The sequence below is a fragment of the Penicillium argentinense genome, assembly GCF_028826775.1.
Source record: "Penicillium argentinense strain IBT 30761 chromosome Unknown utg000002l_segment0_segment0, whole genome shotgun sequence".
NCBI classification, from domain to species: Eukaryota; Fungi; Ascomycota; class Eurotiomycetes; order Eurotiales; family Aspergillaceae; genus Penicillium; species Penicillium argentinense.
The window spans coordinates 924,329-951,117 of record NW_026622661.1 but is presented as its reverse complement, the minus strand read 5'-3'; the positions used below and the strand labels follow the sequence as shown (position 1 = coordinate 951,117).

Genomic DNA, 26,789 nt, shown 5'->3' with positions numbered 1-26,789 from the left:
CATGGTGGCTCCATGATTTCAGCCTTCTACTTTGTCTCATCTGCGGGGATGCATCTGGCCCATGACCGACAGACAAACAGCTTCGTTCATCTTGCCTCAAGCCTAGGCTTGCGAAACGTCGTCAATGCGCCTCAAATTCATCAATACTGGTTTTGGATCTCCCAAGGATATCTTCCATCCTCGGGCGGGCCATGTCATTCTCTCAATTCCTGGGAAGTTGTAGAATTACACCCTTCGGTTACTGGGTGATGTCGGTAGGAGCTCGGCAGAACGGTACCTCTCGAGAGATATTCCTGTACAGTCTTTACTGTTGGGCAGATGAAATCCTCGCGGGCGTAATTTGATTCGCTCCCGTACCTGTCGAGAGCTGATGGCCACCTTAGAGACCAGAAATTCTCTGATTACCGGGAAGAAGAGAGATGATATGGTTGCTGCCTGCTTCGAGATACCCTGGGACCCGGGGCCAGTGATGAGGCCCTTCATCGAGCGTGTCTTCATCCACTCCATCATGAAATACCTCCAAGGCGATATACTGCCAATGCAGCGGCCACTACACTATCCACCAAATGGATCCTGATGTGCACTTGGGGTCCTGAGGATGTTTACCGCTCCAGGGTTTCTTGGCCAGTTCATCGAAACACCTCCCACAATTCACACCATCTGTCTCACACCACTTGTCATCGACTTGGTGTGGCATTTGGTGGCGTGGTTCATAAATGCATATGTCACAGGTTTCAGCAGCTTGCCTCTGAAGTAATTTCCTGACAATCGTTGACCTCCACGGTCTCATTTTTTCACGTGCCTGACAATTCACTACATTTAGAATGTTCCACTCCTGCATGGTGGAATCCACTTTGCTCTCGAGGCAGTTTTTTATCTTCGGAGCACCACCTATCGTCGAGGAACCCTCAGACTCGAGAAACCACTTTACCTTGGGCGCAGATGGTCAGGGATATCCTTTGGTTATTGACCAGTTGAGCGGCGTACCCACAGCGAGTGTCATCATCCCTGGAAAACCTTGAAATGGCATCCGACAACAACCACAACCACAACCACAACCACAACCACAACCACAACCACAACCACAACCACAACCACAACCACAACCACAACCACAACCACAACCACAACCACATCCACAACCACAACCACATCCACAACCACAACCACAACCATAACCCACATTCACATACACATCCACATCCACAAACAAACTGCAAAAAAAAAAGAAAAGAAAATAGAGAGAGAGAGCGAGGGAGGGAGAGAGAAGAAGTGCAAAAGAAGAAAGGCAAAACACTCGGCCAGGGGGCTGGGCTCTTTTTATTTGGGGGAATCGGACCTGCAACGGAAACTCGACCAGTGCCATTGCGACAGCACTATCATCCACAACACCATCCACAACACCATCCACAACATCATCCACAACACCATCCACAACACCTTCCACAACATCATCCACAACACCATCCACAACACCCTCCACAACACCCTCCAAATTAAAATCATCAAAACCCTCGCGAAAAGAAAATTAAATATGAAATGCGACGGTGGAAGGGAAAACGAAGCCAGGAACGCCCAAAAGAAATTCGAAAGTGAAATCAGCGACTTCATTTTACCAGTTGGGGGCACATACACTGAAAGGTACCTCAGAAATCCAATTTACCAGACTCTGAAGATTTTGCTAACAGAACCTCTCAAAAGGTTTTGATCTTCTCCTTTCGCCGTTCGCCTTGCCGCACTTGTCCATACTTCAGGATAATACCCGACCGCACGATCTGCAACAACATTCATCAATGATTCTTTCTTACTGCTCCTCTTTACCAAACCGTCGAAGTGCCTTCATATGGTCGCACCATCAGTCCTGAACAACCTTTCCATTGTCCAGGCTGACATCCGACCGGACCGATTCTCCGCAATATCCAACAGCATTTGCCATCGACCTTCTGTGTGCACACGTGGAAATCGGCCGTAAAAGCTCGTTTTTTCGCCTTCACAGTATCCTTGCCAAACATATCTACTCAGTCGTTCCTCCTCGTTGTCCGCCAATATTCCACGATTTGACTCGGCCGAGGGCAGCAACTCCGAAAAAAGAAGGCCCAGCTCACTTACTCACTTGGCCGTATATACATGCCGCTCACCCCCGTCAATACCAAGACCTGGAACTCCTCTACCGAAAGGAAGGCCCCGATGAACCGCCCTGTACAAGAAGATCGGCCTTATTCTCTGACTTCCAGACTATGGCAGTGCATCCTTACATTCTCTGGAATTGTTTTTATTCAATAGTTCTTATTGGCCTGCGCCGATGTGGCGTGGCCGCTCCGCTCGATCTCCGTGATGCCATCGCCTCTAGCTCCTCTTCCGCAGTTTATATGGCTCATCACCACCGATTGACGACCTCCACAACGGTCACTACCTCCGCAAGTGCTACACCGTATGGTACGATCTTTCTTCCACATCATGTTTGACCAAAAAATTCTCGCCGCGCCCTCGAGCGTCAATGTCGCGAGCGCGAGGAGAAACTCAAGACCGTGAATGATGGAAACGGCGACGCAATGTCTGATGCAACGACACTTGCACACTCCACAACCGAACGAACACAGACAGAGTCACATACAGAAGAGCAGAAGAACGACCAACCGGAACTCGATGAGTCATCTCGGTGTGAGAAAGAGACGAGGCAGACTTCCCAAAAACAGGGTATTTGGAAACGCATGGCGAGGAGGCTGAGGGGAGATTTTATTTACAATTCATTGATGTATCTTAGCGAGTGCCCCAACACGACCAATTCTTTTACGCCAAAGTCTCTACCATGAATTTTCAAGGACAACATCCTGTTACGTAGGCTTGATTTGTATGAGTGTAAGCAGGAAGATAAACTTATCTCCTTGAAGTGTGAACCCACACGCACCCTGATTCAGTTTTCCTTTGGGTCGACTGGGAATTTTTGAAGCCTTTCACCTTGTTCTGCGCCACCAGGCTGGCTTTTTTCATTGCTGTGCTGTCCAAAGATGGTGGATATAGGAAGGAGAATGATTGACTGCTTTTTAAACTGGTATTAAGATAGCTCTTTGTGTTTGCCTATCTCTGCCGTCCCTTGAGTAGTGCCGGTCACGTTACCTGCTACGATCCATCGGATTTCTTTTCGTTTCTAGGGTCTGCTTGAAGATATGGTTCGAGGGAAAGGAAAATGAGATTTGATTGAGAGAGGCTAATGATTCATGATCGACGAGTAGTAATAGGAGAAGGGAATAAGCTGCACTTCCGGGGAGGCCTCTCGAAGACTTCAGTGGCTCCAGTAAAACTGACGTGAACCAGCCATGTTGGTATTGATTGAATAGCTCATGCTATAGTGAGGTTAATTCCGTAGGAACCAGTCTACTGGATATCTTGCGAAGGTCGAGGGTAAGGCGTAGTCCCGTGACTAGGACAGGCAGAAGCATGCCCGCATAAGTGAAATCAGTCCGCCCCAACCCTTAGCTGTTCCCAGGATGGGTAGAAACCTGGGAGATCAGGCACCAAAACATACTTCACGGCCGTCACAGGCACTGGTCTCGCAAACACCTAGCCCAGCCCTCCGCCCCACCACTCTCCATCCGCACTTACCACTCGCAATTCCACGATCCCCAGCAATAATCAGCGTCACCATCATAACGTTCTCATCATCATCATCAGCTTCCGCGTCGAACCGCGCAACTGAGCAAGTAACAAAGCACGCCGCATGCAGCTTGGAAATTATTTCCAACTGGTTCAAATCCAGAAAAAGATAATATTTTTTAAGGAAGAAAATAGAAACTAAATCATTACTAGATATTAAAAATACACTAAATCAACACTTGGCCCACTGTGAGATTGTATACCTGATAATGGAGGATATAATGTTGTGAGTAAATACTACTATTAAAATAAAAATATTTTACTTAGATGCTTTCAACACTTATCTTTAACTGATGTAGCTTTCCTTAAAAAATATTATCTTTTTCTGGATTTGAACCAGTTTCACCGAGATAAAAATTTACATCCTAAAGCAAACACAACAACAACTTTTGTCACTTGAATTATGAACATCCAAGGTGTAATAACTATAATTTATGCAAGTTTTAGTACATTAAGAACAATAGATATTAAAGAACTTATTGCATATTCATCAGTATCTCACGCAGCTGTTTATTTAATACATTAAAATATCCTTTTAATATATATATTAGTATATATATAAGGAACTTATTGAAATAAAATTAATTAGTTTTAAGATTGTAATGGTAAACTAGCAAACGCGTGAGGTTTTGGTGGTATTATGGCTATAAGTTAATGGTAGACTGTTTACCTTCCAAGTAAAGTGTGTCGATTCGAATTCGACTAGCCGTATAGGAATATCTGGTGGAGCTAGTCCCCCAAATGCGACGGGGGTTCCCGGGCCCTGACAGGTGCATGGGCCCCCTGCCTACAGCCTCCACATACCCCGAGTTGCTCAGATCCACCACCCCACACCTCCAAATCGACCGACAATCGCGTTATTCTAACATTGCCGCTCTCAGGTGACCAAGATTGCGCAATGTCGCGCCGTCGTGGCCGTGATCGATCACTGCCGCACCCACGTAACCGAGAGGGATCCCTATCGCCCCCAGCCGATCAAGGTCGATCAATCTCACGCCCAGATGACCGAGAGAACTCGAGGTCGCCCTTGTCACCTGAAGAGGCTCAAGAGGTAAGCACCATAATGAAGCAGAGTGATTACGATACTTATTCTGTACTAGGTTCTGGATCAGCGACTGAGGCAGTACAACCCCTTGGGCCGCAACGACAACACAGTGATCTTCTTACGCAATTTCTTCGATGTACTCCCATCCGGTGGCCAAGAAACTCTGGCACGCGACGTGGGCGGCTATAGCAGTGACCACAAAATCCGACAGACAGTTGACTCGATCCGCAACGGGCTCGTGTGTCCTCTCCGCGCCATTGGGGGAAGGACGCCCTCCGAAATCACTCCGGCTCCACGACCGGGCGTTGAGGATTCGATCGAAAATCTCCGAAGCCTGGATGTGCGTCCACTCGCCCGGACACATCAACAGCAATTGCGCGACCGCTGTCTCGAACGGGACGGATATTGCTGCATGTTGACCGGTCTCCCAAGCGGCCAGCATCCACACCCTGAAGGTGCAATGACCGCACGTCTGGAGGCTGCGCATATCATCCCGTTCGCGCTCGGGTCGTTCGACTGAAATAACTCCGAGGCGACCCATCAGAATGCGACTGCCTGGGTCAACATACGCCGTTACTTTCCTGCATTGGGAGCTATGGCTGAGGGCTATGAGCTCATCAACCACGAGAGTAACATTATGATGCTAGAGTACGGTGCTCATAAGGAATTTGGGGAGTTCCACTTCGTCTTGGAGGCTACACCGGTCATGAACCAATACCGCATCAAGAGCTTTCCGAATGTCATTGGCTTGACAATGGCGTTTATGCCTGCCAACGGACTTGTCCAGTTCACCGTCAAGGGGGAAGCTGGGCCCTTCCCGATCCCAATCTACTGCGTGTCCATGCCAGTATTGGGAATTTTATCCACATGATGGGGATGGGGGAGAAACTGGACAAGTTGACCCATGATTACGACGGTTGTGCAGGCCTGGCCCCAAGTGGCAGCACGGACGTCGCCGCCCTTCTCGCACTGCGAGGACTTTCCCTTTTATCACCCAATACCTTTGCGCCACGCTCTTTCCGAAATGTGGAGCGGAAGCATGTTGACGAAAATGAGGAGGGAGAGCATGAAAGGGTTCAAGAAGAGATGGACTACTAGAGCCGCTGGGCCACTGTTCCTTACTTTATTGCCTTTTCTTACTGAGTCGCCTCTTAATCGGGTCTAGGTCGTCTGAGAAGAAGAGAAATAGCAGATTAGAAGTGCGCCCTATGGGCGGATTTAAAAGTCTATGGTGAGGGGTGAGAACGGGTGAGAATTACCCTGGTCTAAAAACCTCTCACCCATCTCACCCACACTCACCGTTAGGGTGATATCCATTGCTGGTTTAACAGTCGAGGCTTCTAAGAAATTGACCGCGTATAATATGTGGCTTAAGTACGGCTGAGCGGACGGGAAGCCCTGTTCTCCACACCCTATGGTCGTATGTACAAAACAAGTAACAAGAAGGGTATATGAAAAACAATATCACAGATCGACGGCGAATCTCCGTTTGCAATCCAACTACAGACTCGAAATATTCAGATTGATTCTTCAATTCCTATGCAAACAGTACCTCGGACTATTTTACAGACATTGGAGAAAGCCATTGAGAGCCTCGACGGCCACACCCCAGCGGGCACATCTCCGTCCATTTCGCACCTACAGGCGCCAGTGGGATTCCGTAATAGGCTTAGCCTCCCTGCGGCTGCCTCTATACTGCGGCCATCCCACAACAAAGCTCTGCCCTCCTCATCCATCTTCGGTTTACTCTTCAAGCTTTCCAACGGAAATCAAAACGCAACCATGGATCTCAACCTTTCCCCGCGTTCGATTCCCTTCTCGAGCACCCCTGCCGATGGCCTTCCTGAGATGGCTCCACTCAACTCTACGAGTGCAACCATGTTCGAAGACGCGTCTGTCCCGCACCAAGTCCAGGGCTCTGACTTCGAACTTGTCATCCGTCAGCAACCTGATCGGGCGCGCGTCCTGGGAGGCAAAAAGACGGGAAGTCACCTCATCGACCCTCCCCCGATTGTCCAAGTCCGGATGCGAGACGATGGGTCCGATTTGGCACTGTACCTACAAAGTCGCTACTACTTTATGGCCTGCAGCTTGCATGATGCTTCCGCCGATCGTCCCGTGGTTGTCGCACCGATGCCGCTCACTGGAACCCTCGTCTCTTCCCTTCGCCGACTGAAGGATGACAATAATAAGGACGGAAGCTTCTGCGTCTTCGGCGACATGACAGTCAATATCGATGGTGAGTTCCGCCTCCAGTTTTCGATGTTCGAGATGCGCGACAAGCAAGCAATCTTCCTAAAGTCCACCATCTCAAACCGATTCAGAGTCTGGCGTCGCAAGGATTTCCCGGGCTACATCCCGGCCACCCCCTCTCATGCGTGTTTGCGACGCAGAAGGTAAAGCTACTCATTCGCAAGAAAGAACCGACTACAACAAAGCACCTTGCATCTGAGCTGGAGGACCACTCGGACGCAATTCTTCCTCGGTCGTCAGATTACCAATCTGACGAGATTGCCGCCATGGGAAAGGTTGTTGGACATTCCTCGACGCCGCACCAAGACCACACACCCAAGCAGGCCAAGACCAAGCGACCTCGTACCCCGAAGAGCCCTGTGCTCCAGAGAACTTATGAGTCTGCGCCAACTGCTCTCTCGGGAGATTCCCATAAAAAGCCTCGGAATTCCCACACAACCCAGCCGGGACCACGTCGGCCCACAAGCCGGCTTCTTGAACTCAGTGAAGTGGTGCCGGTCTTTACTATGCCCTCCGAGTTCTATAAATACCAGCCAGGACCAAGTCAGATGGCAGTGCGGTCATCAGTGCCCAGTGAAGCGGTGCCAGACCAAGGTAAGTCTCCTGACTCCCAGAATAACCAGCTAGGTCTAGGTCAGTCAGCAATGCCGTTCTTTGCACCCAGTCAACTCGCACCCAGCCCACTCGCAATTGGCGAAACTGTACTTGAAGGACTGGCACCCCCTCAAGCTGGGCCCCATCGAGCTGCTCCGGGCGAAGCTGTACTCGAAGGACTCGCACCCGTTCAGACCGCACCTCACCGAGCCGCACGCCGTCGAATGATATTCCCTCGGCTCGCACCCCGTGCAATCTTACCCCGTCCTCCCGGTGAAGCCGCACCCGATGAGGTTGTACATGGTGAGGTTGGACCTGATGAGGCTGCATCTGGCGAAGGTGCACCCGAAGAAGACGCTCCTGATGAAGCAGGAGCAGAATATGGTACGTACTCTAACCTGCCGCGACCAGCTCCTCAGTACGAACCGGCTGACGCGTCTGGATATGGCCCATCCAGCCAGGAATACACTGAAGAAGAGATGATGCTGATTCTCCAGGCGTACAACGCTGAAGAGCAGCATTTCTTCGATCAGTAATAGAACAGCGAGGAGGATTTTGTGTACGATATTGAAGACAGGATTTGCGGCAAGTCTCTCTCCCCTAAGCAGATACTGAGAGAAAGAGAGACTGATTTCTAAGCAGTAGTGAGGGGTCAAGAATTTAAAGGTTAGGATACTCACATAGTCCAGATAAGTCACAGTTCCCTGACCTCTCCACTTTCTTTTCCTCACTTTTCCCTCTAGACTCGATCACTTCGTTTCCTAATGCAATCTGATTCCCGGCACTGTCGGATCGTAGTTCGACTGTCACTAGTAAGTTGGTTAAGTTCCTGACAGCATCCACTATTCCCTTGGACAGGGGAACATAACAAAGGCCTTGTTACAGTAGGCATCTGCTGGAGGATGCCTCCTTATTTTGCTTTTGCCTGTTATTGTCCATTCTTTCTTTCCCTCCTCTCCTCTCTCACTCTCTAGGTTTGTGATTTAGATTAAAAAATGTGATTCTACTGTCTGGGCTCTTAGCTGGGACAGGGTTCGTATTTGCTTTCGCCTACATAATTTCCCAGCCATCTAATTCCAGTACATACGGCCATAGGGTGTGGAGAACAGGGCTTCCCGTCCGCTCAGCCGTACTTAAGCCACACGCCGGCAGGTTAGTAGTATGGTGGGTGACCACATGCGAATCCCTGCTGTTGTATGTTTTTTGTTTTATCTTTTACTTTTAGCTCTTTCATTTCCAATTCGCTGGACTTTCTTACGCCTTTAGCAGAGCATTGCTTAGCAACTTTGCAGTCACAAATTTCTGGTCGGTTCCTGGCTGTATGTAGCGTCGTAGGGTTATTCGATGTATGCATCATTTTTCTCTAGTCATAATTCTTTTAGTGACGTTTAGGAAATAAAATTTAGCGAGACATTACAGAGATGGAGACTCAACTTGGGAAAGTACATCTCTCAATAGGACCAAAGTTTCCCGGGCAAACGCAACCATATTCTCTGCACGATCATTACTGCCCGTCTCAACCTCTCGCGTAACTTGCCCCTTGGCACTCGATACAGCCACCGCTACATAACCACTGTAGGAAAAACATTAGAATTGCACATCATCCCCACGTGGAAGCTAAACTTACGGGGTCCGATTCCTTGTCGTTCCCCCCGTTGGTCCAGCAGTACCACTCTCGCTGACTGCATAAGTCGAGCCCAACGTGCGTCGGGTATGGTCGGCCATATTGGCAACAATCTCAGCCGTTGGCCCGCTGTAGTTTCTCATGTTTTCTGGTGTCCAGCCCGCAAACGCAATGCGAGAGTCTAGGGTGTAGACAGTGAGCCCGCCTTTGTAGATGGCTGATGCTCCTGGTGCCGAGAGGAGACAAGCGGAAATGAGACCGCCTGCAGCCTGGTAGAAAGATGTTAGAATTGTTGTCTTGGCTTGGCTGGGCGGAGTTATTGCAGATAGCCCCTGGTTTAAAGACCCGTGGACGTACTGTTTCAGCAACGGAGATAGTTTCATTCCGGGCTTTCAGGAGATCGAAAACTTCCTGGATAAGTGGCTGAAGACTGGCTGGAGGAAATTCTGCCATTGTGCCGTTTGCGTTGGATGGTCCTGATGATATAAATCCGTCCAAGTCACTCGAGTTGGTTGATGGCAGTGCAATGTGAGGTTATCTCTGGCGGGGTAACTTACTAGGATGTTGACTAAGCCAAGGCAAAGGGCACCATCGTGGATGTTCTACGTTTTCTTTTGCTCTGTATTGTTTCAGTAGTTCTGGAAATCCAAATTTACTGAGGTTGTGAAACCATCATTTGATTCGCTGTGAATGAATTTTCGATTTAGGGTAGTAATTGCGTTGGAGCGTAGAAACGCCTCCAGATTAACTTGTTGAGGTTCCAGGATAAGGCACTGGATTGATGCCTCATTCCCAACCTCTGTCGGCATGCCTGTTCAGGGAAACCGGAGGCACTGAGCTTGATATGCGCTTAAGCGCTCTTGCCACCATTATATTCTACATTCGGGAGATCTTCATGGAAGAACCCCGACCGAGACCGATTATGAAGGATTTACTACTGTCAGGGGCTTGCCGCCCGTCCATGGATAAATACCCCCAGAATCGCATGTAGACAGTTTAACACAACAGAGTCAAGTCAAAGTTCTGCCAATTCATTAAGGTCGATTTGTCTAGCAGGCCCTCATTCAATACTCAGTGCTTCGTCGTAGCCCATCTCAACATGACTAACTAGTGGAGTCCACATGAGCGAGAAGGAAGCGATTTCCCCAGATATATATCCTCATCCAATAACATTTGAAACTAAAACCTTGTTGGTTGCGCTATTTGTATATGTCGCAGCTAGCTGATACAGTATGGCATTGTATGCAAGAATGGGGCTAATCTACCAAGGGGAACCAATCCAAAAAGATAGGATGAATTAATTGAAGAAAAGAAGAAAAGAGCGGATGCTGCGAGGACACGTTAGGGTGTCCTTGCTTACATGAGTAGGGTGAGGGGTTGAACCTCCCGATCTCGGAGTGTCGAGAATCCCCTAGTACAAATGAAGATATCACGACACAAACGGAACTAAGCTATTTCGGGTGCTACCCCACTATCCTCGACAGTATACATTCCAATCCGAAAGACAATAAAAAGTGATCGCAAATATCGTATCAATTACTAAAACTTGATTACCGAGCGCCGCCTTTACGGAGGGTAAGTTTGTAACGGCCAGAGCTCTCTTTCCTTGTTCGCCCACGTTGACTCGCTGCTTTCGATTTATGGCTGATCCAACACTGACAGACAAAAAGTAGCTACGAATAACTAAAAAATTCATTTCGAAAACCTTTCGTTGACACGTCATCGACTGTACAAGATCGAGACCGGCTATATTACCAGGTTGGTGACTTTCCAAATGACTGTTTGTATGCATTGTGGTCACATTGAGGATAAAATCTTTATTATTCAGGCATCAACTCTACTGGCATTGGAAGATGAGCTTTGGCGGCTAAAATCTTCCGTACGCATTTTGCTTTCTTGATAGTGTCATTAGTAATAACCACACCTATCTGCTTCGTTACTCTGTCGTGATATTTATTGGCACTGCGATCGGATAGCCGAGGGCGTGGGTGCTCTATGACCTTTGAGTTTGTCTCACTAAAGCTGGAGTGGAGCTGGAATGCGTGTTTTGAAAGCCGGCTTTGATAGCGGAGGAGTTGATTCCATCTTCACTAGCATACTTGCCGACTAGAGTTACTTAATCTCACGCATGTGTAAGGAAAGACTCTTTTATTGTGTTTGCGAGTCATCACTTTCAAATCCGGTCAAGAAAGAATCCAACAATTTCTGGGTAAGGGGGTCCGATTGAAAAGGGGGGTTGTCCATTCCTGCCCCAATGCGGGCGTCCGGTGGAGACATAGGTTGAGGTTGATTGGCATAATCCGGAGGCGGGACGTAGTCAGGTAGCTCAGGATGGGATCCGAAAGCAGAAGTGCCAAATGTGTCCACTTCCAAGTTCTGACCCTGTCGACTCGGGAAAGAGGGCAAATCGCTAACGTCAAGCCCCATTGGCGACGCAAGCCGACGCAAGGAGCTATCGCAAAGCCGCCAAGCTCGGTGAGACGCAACGCTATTCTGAGATGTCCGATATAGCCACCGGACACATCCCTTAGCCAGGCGAAGGATATTGTTCTTTTCCTCTACCATGTGAATGGAGTTGAGAGAAAGCTCAAGAATCAAAACTGCCGCTGTCTGCATGACATAATGAAGACAACACCACCATGGACTGATCCCGAATGACTGTTCATTGCTTAATACACCTGATATCAATTGAGCCATATGAGCAGCAGCCCTGATGGTAGAGACAGCCATGAGTTGGGTGAATTTTTGGTCTTCGTCGGAACCGTCTAGAGATTCATTCGGCTTACAGAGACAAGGACGGCCCAGCATGATTCGCGCGCTGTAGTATTGGCATGCCATCCGTGTCTTTTCGTCTCTAGCTTCGTCATCATTCGTGATATTGGTGAAATCCAGACTGGGTGGAAGCGAGATGAACCATTCATCAACTCTTTTTGTAACTCGCCGATACGGGCTTTGAGATCAGTCCAAGTCTGATGCACCGAATTCACTGTGTAGATATGGTCCAAAAGCTCTTGCACCAAGATGGCTAGGTCGCAGGTGTAGAGAAACCCAAGCTCGGGTGTAACTGGAAGGCCACGAAGCCATTCACGGGACTCGTCCATGTCCTCTTTGCCATGGGATCTGCCAAAAGACGGCTGCCGAAGATGCAAGCTAACCATGACGTTATTGATACGCTTGTCTCGGAAAGCTGTATCGGTGAGAAGTTGGATGCCCAGCGGTGCTTGTAGTTGCTCATCACTGAGCGGTAGCGGAAAGGGTGAGCTACACATGTTTACTGAAACACATGTAGGGCGACCAGTCATGAGACCCAGTCTGTTTTCAAGGTTAAAGAGAGACCACCAGACTCTGTTGCGGGTCTCCTTGGAAAGATCGGTGACTGCCCGGCTGCTACTTTTCATGTTGATACCGAGAGACACCGCAGAACGAATCGCCAAGGATGATATTATCCATGCTCTGCACGGCCTATTAGACTGAGTTCAATTTGAGAAGGGGGGTCGATAGATGATACCTGTGAATTTGTTCCGTGGAAAGAAGGTAGAACGAGATTAAGCCTTCGACCTGGACTTGCTGAAGATCTGGATGACGAAATAAATCTTCTCCGTTCAAGCTTAATATTCGAGCACGAGTCAAATACAGCAAATGATCCTGTGGATTTCCGTGTTGATCCAATTCGGTCATCTGCACGTAGGTGGATGCAATGGCAAATATCATGTTGAGAATTGCTAACCATTTGTCGCCGGGAATCGCGTAACTGTCGAAGAAGCTCCGATATTGTTCACAGAACAAGGGCCGATTAATGATGGGAAAATATGGATGCACCACCCGCAAATAAATATCGAAAAGGGTATCTGCAAGCGGACGAGGAGGCAACCAGTATGTCTGCACCGGTTCCGAAACACCAATGTCAAGATCGTCGAGGTGATAGTTCAATTCGTGCGGATGCGGCTCCTCCCTTGCCCTGCTATCTTTGTAAGTACTATCGAAGCCAAATTGGCCGGACGGACCGCTCTGGTGTTGCTCTGCGGCCTTTTCAAGTCTTTGAATCCATGTGATTTCTGAGCTCTTTCCGATATTGCCTGTGGCTCGAGATTGATCGTTTTGGTTGACATCATACTCGATCTGGTCCAAGGATTCCAACGATCCAACTGAAGAGGTTGAACTGGATTCTCCATCTGCTGCTTCGTCTTTGGAGCGTTTAACTCTGTGCGACGACCCGCTGGACACGTCATTGGACATGTAGCCCACGTCGTTGGACATGTAGCCCGAGTCGTCATCTTGCTACAAAACTATTTGTTAGCGACAGCTCACTATTGATGCTAGGCGAGAATTCAAAATTCCGGATCATTAGAATGGGTCACTCACAAGATATTCCGCTATTTTCTGCGCCGTGGGCCCTGGCACAAATTGTTTCGCTTCCTTCAGTAGATTCTGGCAAGCTTGCAGTTTTGTCGAAAGATCCGTTTGCTGTCTGAAGAGCATATTTCTCAGCATACCGATGTTCCGAATGGGTTGATTTCTCAAATACCTTATCATCCGCTCCCGCTTACTCGACGGATATTGACATGTCGTTCGCAATTCGCGACACATTCTACAAACCGGAGTCTCGCCGCTGCACTTGGTCTTGCGTATTCGGCATGATTCGCACGCCCTAGAAACGCGCTTTCGCCCCTGTATGGCCACAGAGCGGCCTCTAGGAATCGCGACCTTTCCGAGAGGTGAGGGACGGGGGCCAGCGGAAGTCTGCAATCTGATGGACGGCAGTGCCCTCTGAGACGGCATTTGCATCTGAGCTGCCTCTTGGAGAGGAGCGTTGGAGACTACAGGAAAGTCGACTTCCTCAGCTCTAACGCTGTTTCTAAATGGTAATTCGGCCATGTGGATCGAGGTCCTGTTTTTCGTTTTCACCTCGATACCGGCCTGATAAGAAGGATGAGTGTTGGCGATATTAGCGCATGTCGTCGGATCGCGAAGGTCGCCCCGGATCCCCACATCAGTGACATCAGTTTCAGGCCGGACCGTTAATATTCCAGAAAATGCGGAGCTGAGAACAAGCCGCGGCTGGGTTGCCAGCCGATTCGGGAAGGTCTGATATCATCATCTAGTCATTCAAAGATCACGTGACACACTCTCCATGACTGTCCCCAACAAGTATAATGTGCACGACGGACAATGGTCAACTGCCAGTTGGATTTTTGACATCTCTTCCAGGCGGTCGACCGTTGCACCGGGGCTAGTGATCAGCGGGCTAGCGATCAGTGGCAAGTGCTATTACTCGGATCTTTAGCCCATCCGAACGAGTGCAGGGTAAGTTCAACCAGCTCACTTTGTTAGGAACACGTTCTGAGCATATTCCAAGAGCAGATACAAGGAAATAAGACATTGCGGGATTATCTCAGGACCGTAAGAGTCTCGATTGGGAAGAAAGGGAAGTGATGAAGCAGTATAAAGAGCCTATAAACGCTCAAGCCGGGTCACTCAACTATCGCGACCTGCTTCGCCAGCTTTTCGAGGCCGTTCAACTTGGGGATCATAACCAAGAACGACATCTGCTAGACATGATTCAAGATCCTGACTCTCTGCGAGAAGTTCGTGTAGCCCTTGACGGAATGCTAGCAAGCGAAGGAATCTATCGCCTGAACGACAGAATCATCAGCCAGTCAAGAAATGTCGACTCCGAGAGTAAATCTGACAGTGCTGTTACTAGGTCTCAGCCTATGGTTATGAATATTCAATACCTGTGCAGCACTGTTCCGTTCAGAGTCCCAGCAAAACCTTGGACAACTGTCACCGACAGTGATGACCTCGTCTCACATTTGGTGTCACTCTATCTGACCTGGGCATACCCTTTCTACGCCTTTTTCTGCCGTGAGACATTTGTCAAGCACATGAAAAATGGCAATATGAACTCGGATTTTTGCAGTCCGCTCTTGGTCAACGCTCTCCTCGCTAACGCTTGCGTAAGTGGTGGCATTTGATGAGTCAATTTCAAGCTAACGAGAATTTCTTAACGTTCTTAGTTCTTTTCTGATTATTCAGAGGCGTACAGTTTACCTGGTGACGTGAAGAGAAAGGGGGCTCACTTCCTAGCCGAGGCCGAATCATACCTGAGCTCGCACCAATTTCAGAGCAGAAACGATGTCCGCTTGTCTTCTCTCCAGGCAATTCTGTTACTATACGAGAGGTAGGTAGCAATTCAGGTGATCTGCCGATTTTATTGATCTAATGAAATTCAGATACTCCTTGTTAGGCCGGGATGCCTACGGATACACAATGCTCAATAGAGCGATCAGCATGGCGGAGTCAATGGGTCTAGTGAATAATACCGGCGATATACAACTAGAGGCCTCACAAGTTTCCGACGACATGAAGCGGTCTCTCAAACGAACTGCGTGGGGCCTGTTTCAAATTGATACGTGCGTCCTATTTCATTACTATCTCTGAAAGCAACTGGAAAATCTGACCACTTTCAGGATTGTCCATATGAACTTCCTCAAGAACAGCCGCATTAAATCAGTGAACCTCAGTCGGATTTCTCGCGATGATACCCAGCATGATGAATTGTGGATACCGTACCCACTACAAGCAGAACCACGGTGGTCCTACATGAGCTTGTACTTTGACGAGGCATGTAGCCTGTCATACATAGCCAGGGATGCATCATGGGAGGTTATGCGCACCAATAAGGACGACCGGGCCAAACGAGCACTATATGATCGCCTCTGTGACTGGGATAGAAATCTTCCCACAGTATTTCAGTCAGAGAAGATGCCAGCGCCATACATCTTGATCCTCAGGTGTGTTGCAATTTATCTGCAGATTTGTGACATCCTAAATTACTGACGAAGACAATCATAGGATGAGGTATCATACCCTCGTCATCAATCTGTGCTGCCACGATCTTCAAGGAGACATATCATCTGTTCCGATAGATACACACACCCCCTATATGGGTAGCTCTATGAAAACGGCTATCTCCTCAGCGCGGGAAATTGCGTCTCTCGTCCAGACTTTCAAAGAGCAGTTCGGACTCGAATATAGTCATCACTTTGCTATGTACGCTATCAACGTTTCACTTTTCTGTCTGATCATACAGGACGGATTCAACATTCTCGATCAAGATTTTCTCAACCTCACAGAAGCATTCTCCATCATTGCATGTCGCTCGCAGGTAGGGCGGAACCTATTCCACACGTTCAAACTGGCGATGCGCACGAGCATCAAGACGGGCCAAGGACCTGTCTCGGGCGCCCTCCCACCTGCACTCGAAGAATTATTTGAGCCGCGCGAAAATACTCATGAGCCAGATAAATGGGACGAGTATGCAGAAGGGCTGGCTGGAGTTGATGGCGACGGAAGCTTCTTGAAGTATCTTGAAATCAACCCGGTTGTGCCGAATTTGAAAGACATGTTGCACTGGTACGAATACCTGAGCATTGGTGAGGAGGCTCCGTGGAGGAGGCCTAGCTCCCAGGCTGCTTTTTGATGGCTTGAAAATCAGCCAGATGGCTGTTTTGGACTGTGAGAAAACTTGTCTCTACTAGACAATGAGATTACACTAATGCTGTTCGGTTTCTTGGTTGTTGATGTTCGAGTCCAGTACGCGCACGGGCCTTTTTTTGAACTGGATTGTTAAACGATGTCATTCCCATTCCTGAAGATGTCTGTATTATAATAATGATCAAAGTTGTAGTGATCTGTTGAGTGACAAGCAAAGCCGTCAACTGGAGGTTTGCTCGTGTAGAGTAATGTAATCCACTGCCCAGTCGGCCACATCTATCAACAGAATCAATTGATTATTTGCTTTGGAGCATACAAACTGTCCACTTAACTGTGTACACAGTACCTAGCTGGTGATACCAACACTCACAGTAGATCGCCTAAGTACTACACCACGTAAATATATAGAGAGTATCCACTATACAAGCCAATATTCCTTTTTTAAATTCAGTCAATATCTGGCGACCAAGGCGAGTATCACTAGTATAACGCGTTCCTCTCATTCGCGCGCGTGCTGTAGCCTCATGTATGCTGTATGTCTTAGCTGCAGCGCGGAGACTAGGAAATTGACCGTTTTGAAAATTCTGAATAGTTGGCATGATTAGGCCTCGTGATTAGCCGAATCTTGGCTTGATGCGTGTTGGTGACATGGTGGGCGGTTGAAGATGGTGGGTACGCGTCGGAACGCGTTTCTGGGCGGGCTGCACAGCCTAACCGTGTGCGCAGCTTAACCGATAGTTACGTTAGTCAGGTGAAGCCCGATGAAAGTTGTTCCGTGTAGGGCCCCTTTGGGCTCGTAGCTAGATTCCAACGGGTTCATGCATAATTATTGGCAACTAAAGAGTAGACTGGAGGTATCTGCAATAACATGCTAGGATCTGCCGAGTGCGCACCGTATAGTGGCGGGACCTGGTTTTCATCCTGTTTGAGCTCTTGAAGATTTTGCCAATATACGGTGCCGTTTTCCATGACAGCACGCGGACACATGTACACATTGAATGGAATATTCCCAGAGACCTAGTGAAAGACAGTTGTTAGTGTAACACGATGGAAAGAAATTGAGGGTAGCTTGCCGTAGTCACATCTCCATCTTCGTCTTTGAAATCGACTTGAAAGCATAATGTATGATTGACTGTAATCGTCCTCGACTGCACAGTTTGTGTACAGGACTGCAGATCTTGGGGGAGATGAACAAGTTTCGATGTTGACCACTCAAGGTCTAAAAGCTCCGACTCGCTCCCATTCCAATCCTTCTCATCATATGTCTGACTGAATATCAAATGACTTTTGTGTGCGCGGAAGCTCAAAGAGTTGTATGTGACCGTTTCCGAAGCAGTTAGTGGAATTTGAAGTTGGTGTTTCTCCATGACCTGTAATGTGATCGCCCCCGGCTTTAAATCTTTGCGAAATGGGGCGAAATGGAGGTCGACTGGAAAGCTTGAACCAAATGGGATGTTTTGGCTGGGTATTGTCACGCGGTAATTCAGCTTTTCGTCTATTTGCCCTTCTTCTGACTGGAAAGCGAAATTTTGTCAGCGTCGAGTTCACAATTTCCTCCGGCGTGAAAACTCACCATTAGGAATGGCTCTTCGATATCAATCTGATGCAAAGGTGATCGATATATTATGATTGGTTGCGACAGCCTCACATCCGCCGCAAATCGTCGATGCAGGGCTGCATGTACTTGATATGAATGATATTCATGCCCAGGTCCCATGAGGGTATCCATCATCTTGCGCTCTAACGGTAGTTCGAATGGGAAGTCGTAAGTACCAGCTGGCAACTCAAACGAGCTTCGCATTTTTGACGTGGCCAGTACCTGGTTTCGCTCGTATGTGATCCCCTCTGAATATGACTTTGTAAACGTATCATCGCGCAGGCTAGTAGGAATCGGCGTTAGAAAAATAGAGGGAGTAATGGTTTGTTAAAGGTGACTCACATTTTCAATCGTCCAACCAATTTGACGGAAATACTTTTGCCCAAGATAGCTTGGGAAAGATGGAGATGTAACCTTCCAGTGACGCAGGAATCTTCGCTCGAGACGGGATTGATGGGAACGAAGACACATCCCCGATCGATGCTGCCAGGCGGAATTGATTAGACTTCGAATCAAGAACATGGTGGGTATCGTACCTGAGCGTAGCCTGAACTGTATCCTTCCGGAACATTTTTGCAGGAGACGGGAGGTTTCAGGATGCTCATATGTCAGTGTGTGGCTCCTATGGCACTCCTTGGAAGATTCTCTCCTTAATAAGCCATATATTTATCACTCAAGCTGTCATGAAATGGGTTGATATGCAGATCTTTTTCCATAGGAATTGTCCTCGTCTCGAATGGGAAAGTGGATTGATCCACGTTCCTTTCTGAGGAGGTCGGTACCCGGCTCGGCTTGTCGTGCAGACCGGTTTGCCAAGCGACCTAGTGCGTGTTTAGAGATCTTCGTGCCCGATCGTCTATGTAGCTTCTTTAGAGTCCTGGCTTTGACAGAGTTTTGGAATTCCCTTTTATAGCTTGAGGCGTTCGAGTCCAGTTTTCGTGTGAATCAAGGGGCGTGAGCGGAACGAAACTTCCGAAAAATGCATGTGAAGAATGTCGCTAAAGGTAGATCATGACATGCCAGCCATCCAGGGGTTTCCTATGAATCATGTGCCCGACGTCATGGTCGACAACACGTCAGCACTGTACACTCGGTGAATCTCAAAAAGACATAAAGCTTGTTCAGTACGCAATGGCTCACAGCGATCGCGCGATGTAGATCCTTGCATTGCCTTCATCGCAATTAGTTTCGGGCCATGCTTTGACCCATGATGGAATTTCCGGCCTCGACCCGACTCCAGACAGTTTATAGCCAGAAAGCACCAGGATCAAACGCCACAATCTCATGATTTCCCAGCCAATTTCTTCATACGTACTTGAACCCTGTGGCCTTCCTGGTCGTCGAGGATGGTGATGAAGCTCGGATGGAGGGCGCATTGGCCAGACCAACTTGACGACATGGACTGATAAAGAGCAAGAAATCCTTCAGCAAGAAGACCTTGCCGGTAATCATTCATCACCGGATAAAAGATTCGACAATGGCACTGCGTTTTCAGAATCCTAAATTTCGTAAGTCGGAGTTTCTGCAAGGTCTCTACCGAGAAAGACAAACATCCTCGAAGGTACAGAAGCGCGTTGGAAAAGCAAGACAGACCGGCTGGTCTAGAGGCGTATTTGATTCGTGAAGTAAAGGAAGTCGAGCAGGCTTTATAATGTATAAACGCAGTGAGTGGAACGGCCAGAAAGTATTGACATGTTATATCGAAACGGTGCGCGTAAACGGACGCCTTTGATTCATGATCAGATGATGGTACAGCAGCTGGGAGATTCTGGTGGAGGCGAAGATATCCGGGAGTGAGTACGAGGAGGTACATGGTGTTCTGAAACCTCCTCACAAGGCGGAAGAGGCGATCGCAGACCCTGCAACAACAGAGCCATTCCTTCCCGTCCCAACTGATCATGTTCAGAATGCACAGGTAGCGTACCGACATATGCATTGAAATTGTAGATACCAAGTGGACATCTGTCAACAATGTCTCGCGCGCTGACCCCGGAGAGAGCCTCGACAAGAGTCTCTCCCCGACGAACCTCGAATGACTGGGTACCCACACCCATCGGAACAGACCACTCGTGCGCACCGGCCGGCGCTTGCAAGGTTCGAGTATTCGGCCCCGACAATACCTTCACAAGGGCGGGCTCCTTCAGCAACGTCACGACAAATACTTCATCCTCCATTGTATCCCACCCGTCTGGCTTCCCGCGACAGTAATACCCGCCAGTGGGAGTGGTTTCCTGCATGGTGTTGTCGGTTGCGTCGCAGTTGACACATTTGGGGGCTGGGCGGTACCAGTACACTATCATTTCTTCGTGAATGAAGCTGGTTGGCGACGGGGAGCCTGATTTGTAGGCCGCGATGAAAGGTTTGGCCATCTCGAGCCAGCCTTTGTGAGGCCTTCAACTTGTTAACGAGAGCCCTTGGAATTGCGGGAGTAAAATCTCACATATCCATCACCCATTTCGATGAGCCGTCATCTGTGTGTGGTGACGATAAGGGACTGATGTAGTGCGACTCGCCGTAGTCGTTCCATGAGATAATTTCCACGAAGCGAGGCATCAGGTCCAGAATATGTTTCCATCGTCGGTACCATAGCAGGTCAGAGGGAAACACCCAGTTCTTGCTGTAGGAGACTTCGTCCCCAAAGTGCGTAAAGAACCATGGAGAGACGGCTATTGAAATCAGCAAACAATAGTGAAGAAAGGCTCCGGAGGGGCTCGGGTACTTACGCGCAATGTATGCCTTGTCACCGAGCCGTTGTACATACGCATCATCACCATCCGCCACAGATACCGCGTTTCCTTCAGTCGGAGCCTTGTTCTGTCCATTACTATCCCACGCCATCCAGTTCAAGGCACCATCAATATTACCGAAATCGCCCTGGCCAGGATGGAAATTTGGTGCGAAGAAGATCTCTCTACCGGCAGAATTTCGAATTGCATCGGGATCGACACCATCGCCACAGAAGGAGGATACAAACACTTTGCCGTCAACCATGAGTTGAGCGGGATGATCAGCGAATTGGCGAACTTTGACTCCGACATCGCTACCCTGGTCTGGACGCCACCAGTTGAAGTCAAACGAGATAAACACTTTCATATCATTTCTAGCGGCAGAATCGTAAGCGAAAGACAGCTGGCTGTCGGTATAGGAGTCTGTGCCGATGTTCAGGGCGAATGCATCAATGCCGTACTCCCGTGCTTGTTGCATGTCACCATCATAGTCGGTTGGATTCTGTCGATTACTGACAATGCCAATCTGAATAGTGTAAGTTGGGAGACCCTATAAAACCGCAGTAGTCTTTATGACTGGGTCATATGTATTCGTACCATGAAATGGCAGAAAACCAAGCGATCCGTGCAGCTGGCATCGGGGGCGAGCGAATTCAGTTGGATAGGTACATCCATTGTGGCAGACAAATGCAGCCGGACCAGAATGCAGAGTTCTTGAAAAGTGCCAGCAGGCGATAACAATCACAGCCACGAATTGTTATGATCAGGTAAGATGGCCGGGTACCTCAGGGCGATCTTCGGTTCCTGGGCCGAGACGGGACTGACTGACTCAGCACGGAAGACGTTCCCAACTAGGCTTAGTTCCACTGCTAGCGCCGATCTACTTCGCGTTCCTGCATCACCCCCTTCTCTGCTTCTCTTCTCACAGCTCGAACATCACGCGAAAGCGTGGATTATCATGGCAAAATCAACAGGCCGCAGATGACAAGAGGTTTTGAGCTTTGCTGCTCTGCCGCTCAGTGACGACCCCGGTCGATTGTCACCCTTCGAGGAGGCCTTGACGCTACCGAGTCCAGATGAGCCACCAGGCTGTCTGATCGAGCGATATGGCTGCTTAACCTGGCCCGCACAGAGCTCTCTCCCGGGAGTCTCCAGAGTCGCCTCACAGGGGTGTCACCGAAAACGAGCTACACCGCAAAAGGGGAAACGTTGCGCATCAGAGACAAGTCACACAAGGACAGAAACCTCCCAAAACCCTCCAAGGGTTGCCAGAAAACAAGTTCGTCCCTCAACTATAGCAATGCTACGAAAATTCCTCCCTTCCTATCCACTCTGCTGGCTCAGATCATTAACAAACGATCTCCTTCTAGATGAATGAGCTCATCAACATCTGCCCAAGGCGGCGGAGCTCCATGGCCGAACAGGCCCACGCAACCTGTACCGACCGATCGCGGTTCATCGATTGAGGAGTTCTCTTTGAATGGTCGACCTGTCCCGGCGAGGTTAGGCAGGGGTCCCTTTGACGATAATTCCTCTTCGCAGGTTATCTTAGGGATCGACCACATTGGTTGCCAACCCTGACCCGGCGAGACTAGGCAGGATTCCTGAGACCACAATCCCTTCTCACAGGTTATCTCAGATGACCAACTAGCGTTGAACTGACCTGCCCGGGGAGCTAATAGGCAGGGGTTTTCTTGATCAAAATTCCTCTCTGCCGGATGTCTTGGGGACCGAACCACAACGAGCATGAACCTGCCGTGGTGCTGTTGACTAGTAGCCCGAACTCGGGTGAAGCTAACACATGCTCCACCTCTTCCTGATTTCCTCTCTCCTTCTAATTTCTCACACAGGCACAGGTTTCCTGATTTGTTTTGAGAAAGATTTTGGCCAGGAATTGGTGCAGGAGGATCGCTCAGTTCTGGTCTTGTCGTCGGCCAGTGCACCTCTATTCTTCCACTCCCACCGACCTGTCCCAGTGATTGGTAGGAGTTTCCGGAGGCTATCATTCCTCTCCGTTGCCTTGGGGGAGGGGGACCCGGCAGCGATTAGCAGGCCCTCTGTGCGGTGTTGTTGGCCAACAGCCCAAGCTCGAGCGAAGTCTGTTGTGATATGTCGTATCGTAACGGAATCAATTCCTAACCTCACGGAATTACCAGCTTTGATTGGAAATCAATCTGGAGGTCGCATGTGTATATAAGCCCTCAAGTTTTCTGTCCAGAAGGAATACAAGCAATCTTCCTCTGAATTACAACAAAGTCAACACATACTCATTTGAGCTTTCTGCATGTTGCAGTCCGGTACCCTAGATAGTAGTACAGGAGAGTGAGGATAAGTCATAGCACTACTGCGAAAGCCGCCCCAACGAACTGAACTTTGGTCTTACGGCATCCAGCATGTTGGCTGGCGATGTGCGCCTACGGCACGAATAGTATGATGGATAACGTAATCAACGGACGAGTGGGCCATTCAGCCGAAAAGAGGGTTGTTTGTTATATGTGACCAATCATAATAGATTACAAATCGAGCACCGTACCCGGAAAATAGATCTTCCGGTCGAATGTGGCCCGAGCCACTTGTTATTGTCGACCTGATCTGCTTTCTGGCCGAAATACGCGCTTTGACGCGAACCCTCCCCTTTCAACCACCCAGCATGCCACCAAAACACGCTCGATCAAGCCGAAATTTAGTCGAACAGGAAGGCCGAATTCTCCTGGCCATCAGAGATATTCGGAATGGTTCTACCGACTCTACACGTGCTATCGCTGCGCGTTACCAGATACCCCGTTCAACACTCGCGCGTCGTCTCCACAATACACCTTCTCGCATTGATACACGCGCTAATAGTCATAAGTTGACTGAATTTGAAGAAGAATCGCTTGTTCAGTGGATACTCTCAATGGATTCACGCGGTGTAGCGCCTAGGTCCTCTACTGTGAGAGAAATGGCTAATATTCTACTTGCCAACCGTGGAAACACTCCCTCACCGACTGTTGGGATCAATTGGGCATCAAACTTCGTGAAACGCAAAGAAGAGCTTCAAACACGTTTTTCAGAGCGCTATGACCATCAATGTGCTCAAAATGAGGACCGGAAGACCTTACGTGAATGGTTTAAGACGGTTCAATCTGTCATCAATGAGAATGGCATCCAACCAGATGATATCTATAACTTTAATGAGACTGGATTTGCGATGGGCCTTATATCAGCACAAAGGGTGATTACTCGAGCTGAATATCATGATCGTCGGGCAGTTCTACAGCCGGGAAATCGTGAATGGGTGACTGTTATTGAGTCAATTAGTGCGGCTGGTTTTGCACTCCCACCATACATTATCTTCAAAGCCAAAAACCACAACACTAGTTGGCTTGATGGGATTCCGAAAGACTGGCGAATTGAAGTCTCTCCAAATGGCTGGACTTCAGATGAGATCAGCAACAGATGGCTCCAAAATCTATTCATCCCATCCACATCAATCCGGACGAAAGGAAAATATCGCCTTCTGATTCTTGATGGCCATGGAAATCATCTTACACCTCAATTTGACCGCATTTGTTCTGAAAACTCCATCATCCCACTCTGCGTGCCGCCACATTCATCCTATCTTCTTCAACCTCTGGAGATTGGATTTCATGCTGTTCTCGAACAGTCCTATAGCCGCTTGATTACAAATCAAGCACGGTTAGGATTCAACCATATCGACAAGCTAGATTTTCTAGCAGCATATCCTCAAGCACGTGAAGCTTTTAAACTAGAGACTATTCAAAATAGTTTCGCGGCAGCTGGTCTAGTCCCACTAGACCCAGAACGAGTGCTCTCAAAGCTCAATATCTCTCTCCGAACACCAACACCCCTAATCAACCGACCTTCCAGCCAACCAAGCCAGCTCAGCACAAAATCACGAACAGTAGTTGAACTACAAAAAATTGCTTCTTCACTCAAGGCCTTACTCAAAGAACGATCAAGAAGGCCTCCTACATCTTCCAGTATTGCCCTAGATCAGATGATCAAGGGCTGCTATCTCATGTTGCATAACACCGCGATACTAGCGCAGGAAAATGCTGATTTACGTGCTGCGAATGCGAACAAACGGCAAGGACGAGCACGGACGAATCGCCCTTCCAAGATTGCCCTAGATCAGTTGATCAAGGGCTGCTATCTCATATTGCATCACACCGCGATACTAGCGCAGGAATATGCTGAGCTACGTGCTGCAAATGAGAAAGAACGGCGAAAACTAGCACGAACGAATCGCCTAGTTCGGTGCGAACAGGGTGTTACGGTTGGAGAGGGCATACCACCACCAGTGGAGCAAGTTGAACGTGTTGAACAGCCTCGGCCCGCACCGGTTGAAGAGGTTGAACAGCCTATTTTGCCAACCCCACCAGCCAAACGGGCACCTCCTAGGTGTAGCGGCTGCCGGAATATTGGCCATTCCATTAATCGGTGCCCTAATAGTTAGTTTTTTGTATTAATGGTGTTTTGGTGGCTTGATCTACTTTTTGAATATTCAGTAGTGGGCGGCTGCGTCAGTATTTAATTACGTTATGCATCCGGGGGTACATAAATAATAATTTCAAAGACTTCACTATCTGCTACTTCCACAAATTACAGGGTTGATAAGCAGCTAGTTAAGCTATCAGTTTAAGTAATCTGAGGTATCATGGACGTCAAGAAAACATCACTCATACAGCTACTAGTCCGCTTTGGGAGGTAGACCCCCGAATCAGCTTTTTCTACGTTGAATGTCCGGATTTGTTTTAATTTCGTCCTCTAATGTCTTCAAAGCCTCCCTAGGGGTCGATTCAAGCTCTGTATTCTCTATCAGCCACTTCACCAGCTCAAGTTCCCCGTGAGAAACCAATTCCTATTGGACAACAGGAAGAAATCCACCATTCATGCTAAACCATGAGAAGCTTGGACGGGCATGCAGACTGTAAGTTCCGATTGAAGACGTGGTGTCAGGATCTACTATCGCAGTTTTCTTTGCCGTCGAGATGAGATATCGAGGCTGCTTCTTGCTGATTATGCTTTATGTGAAGTGCAGCAATAGGAAGAAATGTTGCAACAAAAGCTAAGAATACTACAGAAAACTGGAGGAATCGAGTATAACGAGGTTCAGTATGAAGAGGCAAGCCAAGAACTGGAAAACGTCAGAAAGGTTTATTACCACGAACAGCAAGTGCTTTGCCGGGCGAAAGCAATGCTCCATGGGTAGCTAAAAAAGGATCATGATAGCTTGAGATGTGAGCCAACATGGTTTACGCGCAATGAGTTAGTTCAAGACTGCTCTGGTCGAGATGGACGCTGTAGCCGTTAAAGTAGCTGTTGCACAAATAGAACCTTATCAAAAAAGTCAAAGGCAGAGGCCATTGTACCACAGAATGCTGGACACCCGCTACCGCCCCCGGAACCCCCGCGTTCAGAGAGGACGTTACTACCTTACTGTAAGTAATACCCGATCTTAATAGCCCTCTCCCATTTCCCTCAGTTGAATCACCTTGTGCATCAGTTCGAGGCCATCGAAGCCTCGATCGTAGAGGCCAGGCGAACGGTGCATCAGTTGAAAGCACCCGAGCTAACTAGATCAGTAGCCTCGCGGGCGCCATTCCGGGCCATTCGTACCGGTATCGACGTGCCACCTGGACCTTCCAAGAGAACAAGCATATGTAAGATAATGTGATACTAATTTGAAGTACTGAAGTTACTCTTTCTTCTAGCCTTATACTGTCCGTCAGGTCTTGGAGACCGTGGTCGACGTCGCTGTGTGCTGGGGTGGTGAACACGCCCGAGGCTTGAATC

The 26,789-nt window shown here is 48.6% G+C and overlaps 9 protein-coding genes across 9 annotated transcripts; 5 read left to right on the top strand and 4 right to left on the bottom strand.

Moving 5' to 3' along the window:
- Positions 1-4,552: 4,552 nt before the first annotated feature.
- On the top strand, positions 4,553-5,219 carry N7532_001227 (uncharacterized protein; the record flags this gene model as incomplete). The annotated part of the gene is made up of 2 exons (XM_056613721.1): positions 4,553-4,705; positions 4,755-5,219. 2 exons carry the CDS (start codon positions 4,553-4,555, stop codon positions 5,217-5,219), a joined length of 618 nt encoding a protein of 205 aa, XP_056478762.1.
- Positions 5,220-5,294: 75 nt separating this feature from the next.
- On the top strand, positions 5,295-5,797 carry N7532_001226 (uncharacterized protein; the record flags this gene model as incomplete). Its single annotated transcript, XM_056613720.1, has 2 exons — positions 5,295-5,485; positions 5,548-5,797. 2 exons carry the CDS (start codon positions 5,295-5,297, stop codon positions 5,795-5,797), a joined length of 441 nt encoding a protein of 146 aa, XP_056478761.1.
- A 441-nt stretch (positions 5,798-6,238) lies between these two features.
- On the top strand, positions 6,239-7,099 carry N7532_001225 (Velvet factor; the record flags this gene model as incomplete). The annotated part of the gene is made up of 1 exon (XM_056613719.1): positions 6,239-7,099. One exon carries the CDS (start codon positions 6,239-6,241, stop codon positions 7,097-7,099), a length of 861 nt encoding a protein of 286 aa, XP_056478760.1.
- A 119-nt stretch (positions 7,100-7,218) lies between these two features.
- N7532_001224 (uncharacterized protein) lies at positions 7,219-8,082 on the top strand (the record flags this gene model as incomplete). The annotated part of the gene is made up of 1 exon (XM_056613718.1): positions 7,219-8,082. The coding sequence occupies one exon, from the start codon at positions 7,219-7,221 to the stop codon at positions 8,080-8,082; it is 864 nt and encodes a 287-aa protein (XP_056478759.1).
- An 877-nt stretch (positions 8,083-8,959) lies between these two features.
- On the bottom strand, positions 8,960-9,623 carry N7532_001223 (CinA family protein; the record flags this gene model as incomplete). The annotated part of the gene is made up of 3 exons (XM_056613717.1): positions 8,960-9,119; positions 9,174-9,439; positions 9,528-9,623. The coding sequence occupies 3 exons, from the start codon at positions 9,621-9,623 to the stop codon at positions 8,960-8,962; spliced, it is 522 nt and encodes a 173-aa protein (XP_056478758.1).
- A 1,695-nt stretch (positions 9,624-11,318) lies between these two features.
- Positions 11,319-14,045, bottom strand: N7532_001222 (Zn(II)2Cys6 transcription factor; the record flags this gene model as incomplete). The annotated part of the gene is made up of 5 exons (XM_056613716.1): positions 11,319-12,063; positions 12,108-12,623; positions 12,679-13,448; positions 13,533-13,634; positions 13,767-14,045. 5 exons carry the CDS (start codon positions 14,043-14,045, stop codon positions 11,319-11,321), a joined length of 2,412 nt encoding a protein of 803 aa, XP_056478757.1.
- Positions 14,046-14,602: 557 nt separating this feature from the next.
- On the top strand, positions 14,603-16,653 carry N7532_001221 (transcription factor domain-containing protein; the record flags this gene model as incomplete). Its single annotated transcript, XM_056613715.1, has 5 exons — positions 14,603-15,127; positions 15,188-15,351; positions 15,404-15,583; positions 15,641-15,964; positions 16,026-16,653. The coding sequence occupies 5 exons, from the start codon at positions 14,603-14,605 to the stop codon at positions 16,651-16,653; spliced, it is 1,821 nt and encodes a 606-aa protein (XP_056478756.1).
- Positions 16,654-17,701: 1,048 nt separating this feature from the next.
- Positions 17,702-18,835, bottom strand: N7532_001220 (arrestin family protein; the record flags this gene model as incomplete). The annotated part of the gene is made up of 3 exons (XM_056613714.1): positions 17,702-18,181; positions 18,241-18,547; positions 18,801-18,835. The coding sequence occupies 3 exons, from the start codon at positions 18,833-18,835 to the stop codon at positions 17,702-17,704; spliced, it is 822 nt and encodes a 273-aa protein (XP_056478755.1).
- A 1,168-nt stretch (positions 18,836-20,003) lies between these two features.
- N7532_001219 (glycoside hydrolase family 71 protein) lies at positions 20,004-21,665 on the bottom strand (the record flags this gene model as incomplete). The annotated part of the gene is made up of 4 exons (XM_056613713.1): positions 20,004-20,655; positions 20,705-20,930; positions 20,988-21,540; positions 21,588-21,665. The coding sequence occupies 4 exons, from the start codon at positions 21,663-21,665 to the stop codon at positions 20,004-20,006; spliced, it is 1,509 nt and encodes a 502-aa protein (XP_056478754.1).
- Positions 21,666-26,789: the final 5,124 nt, after the last annotated feature.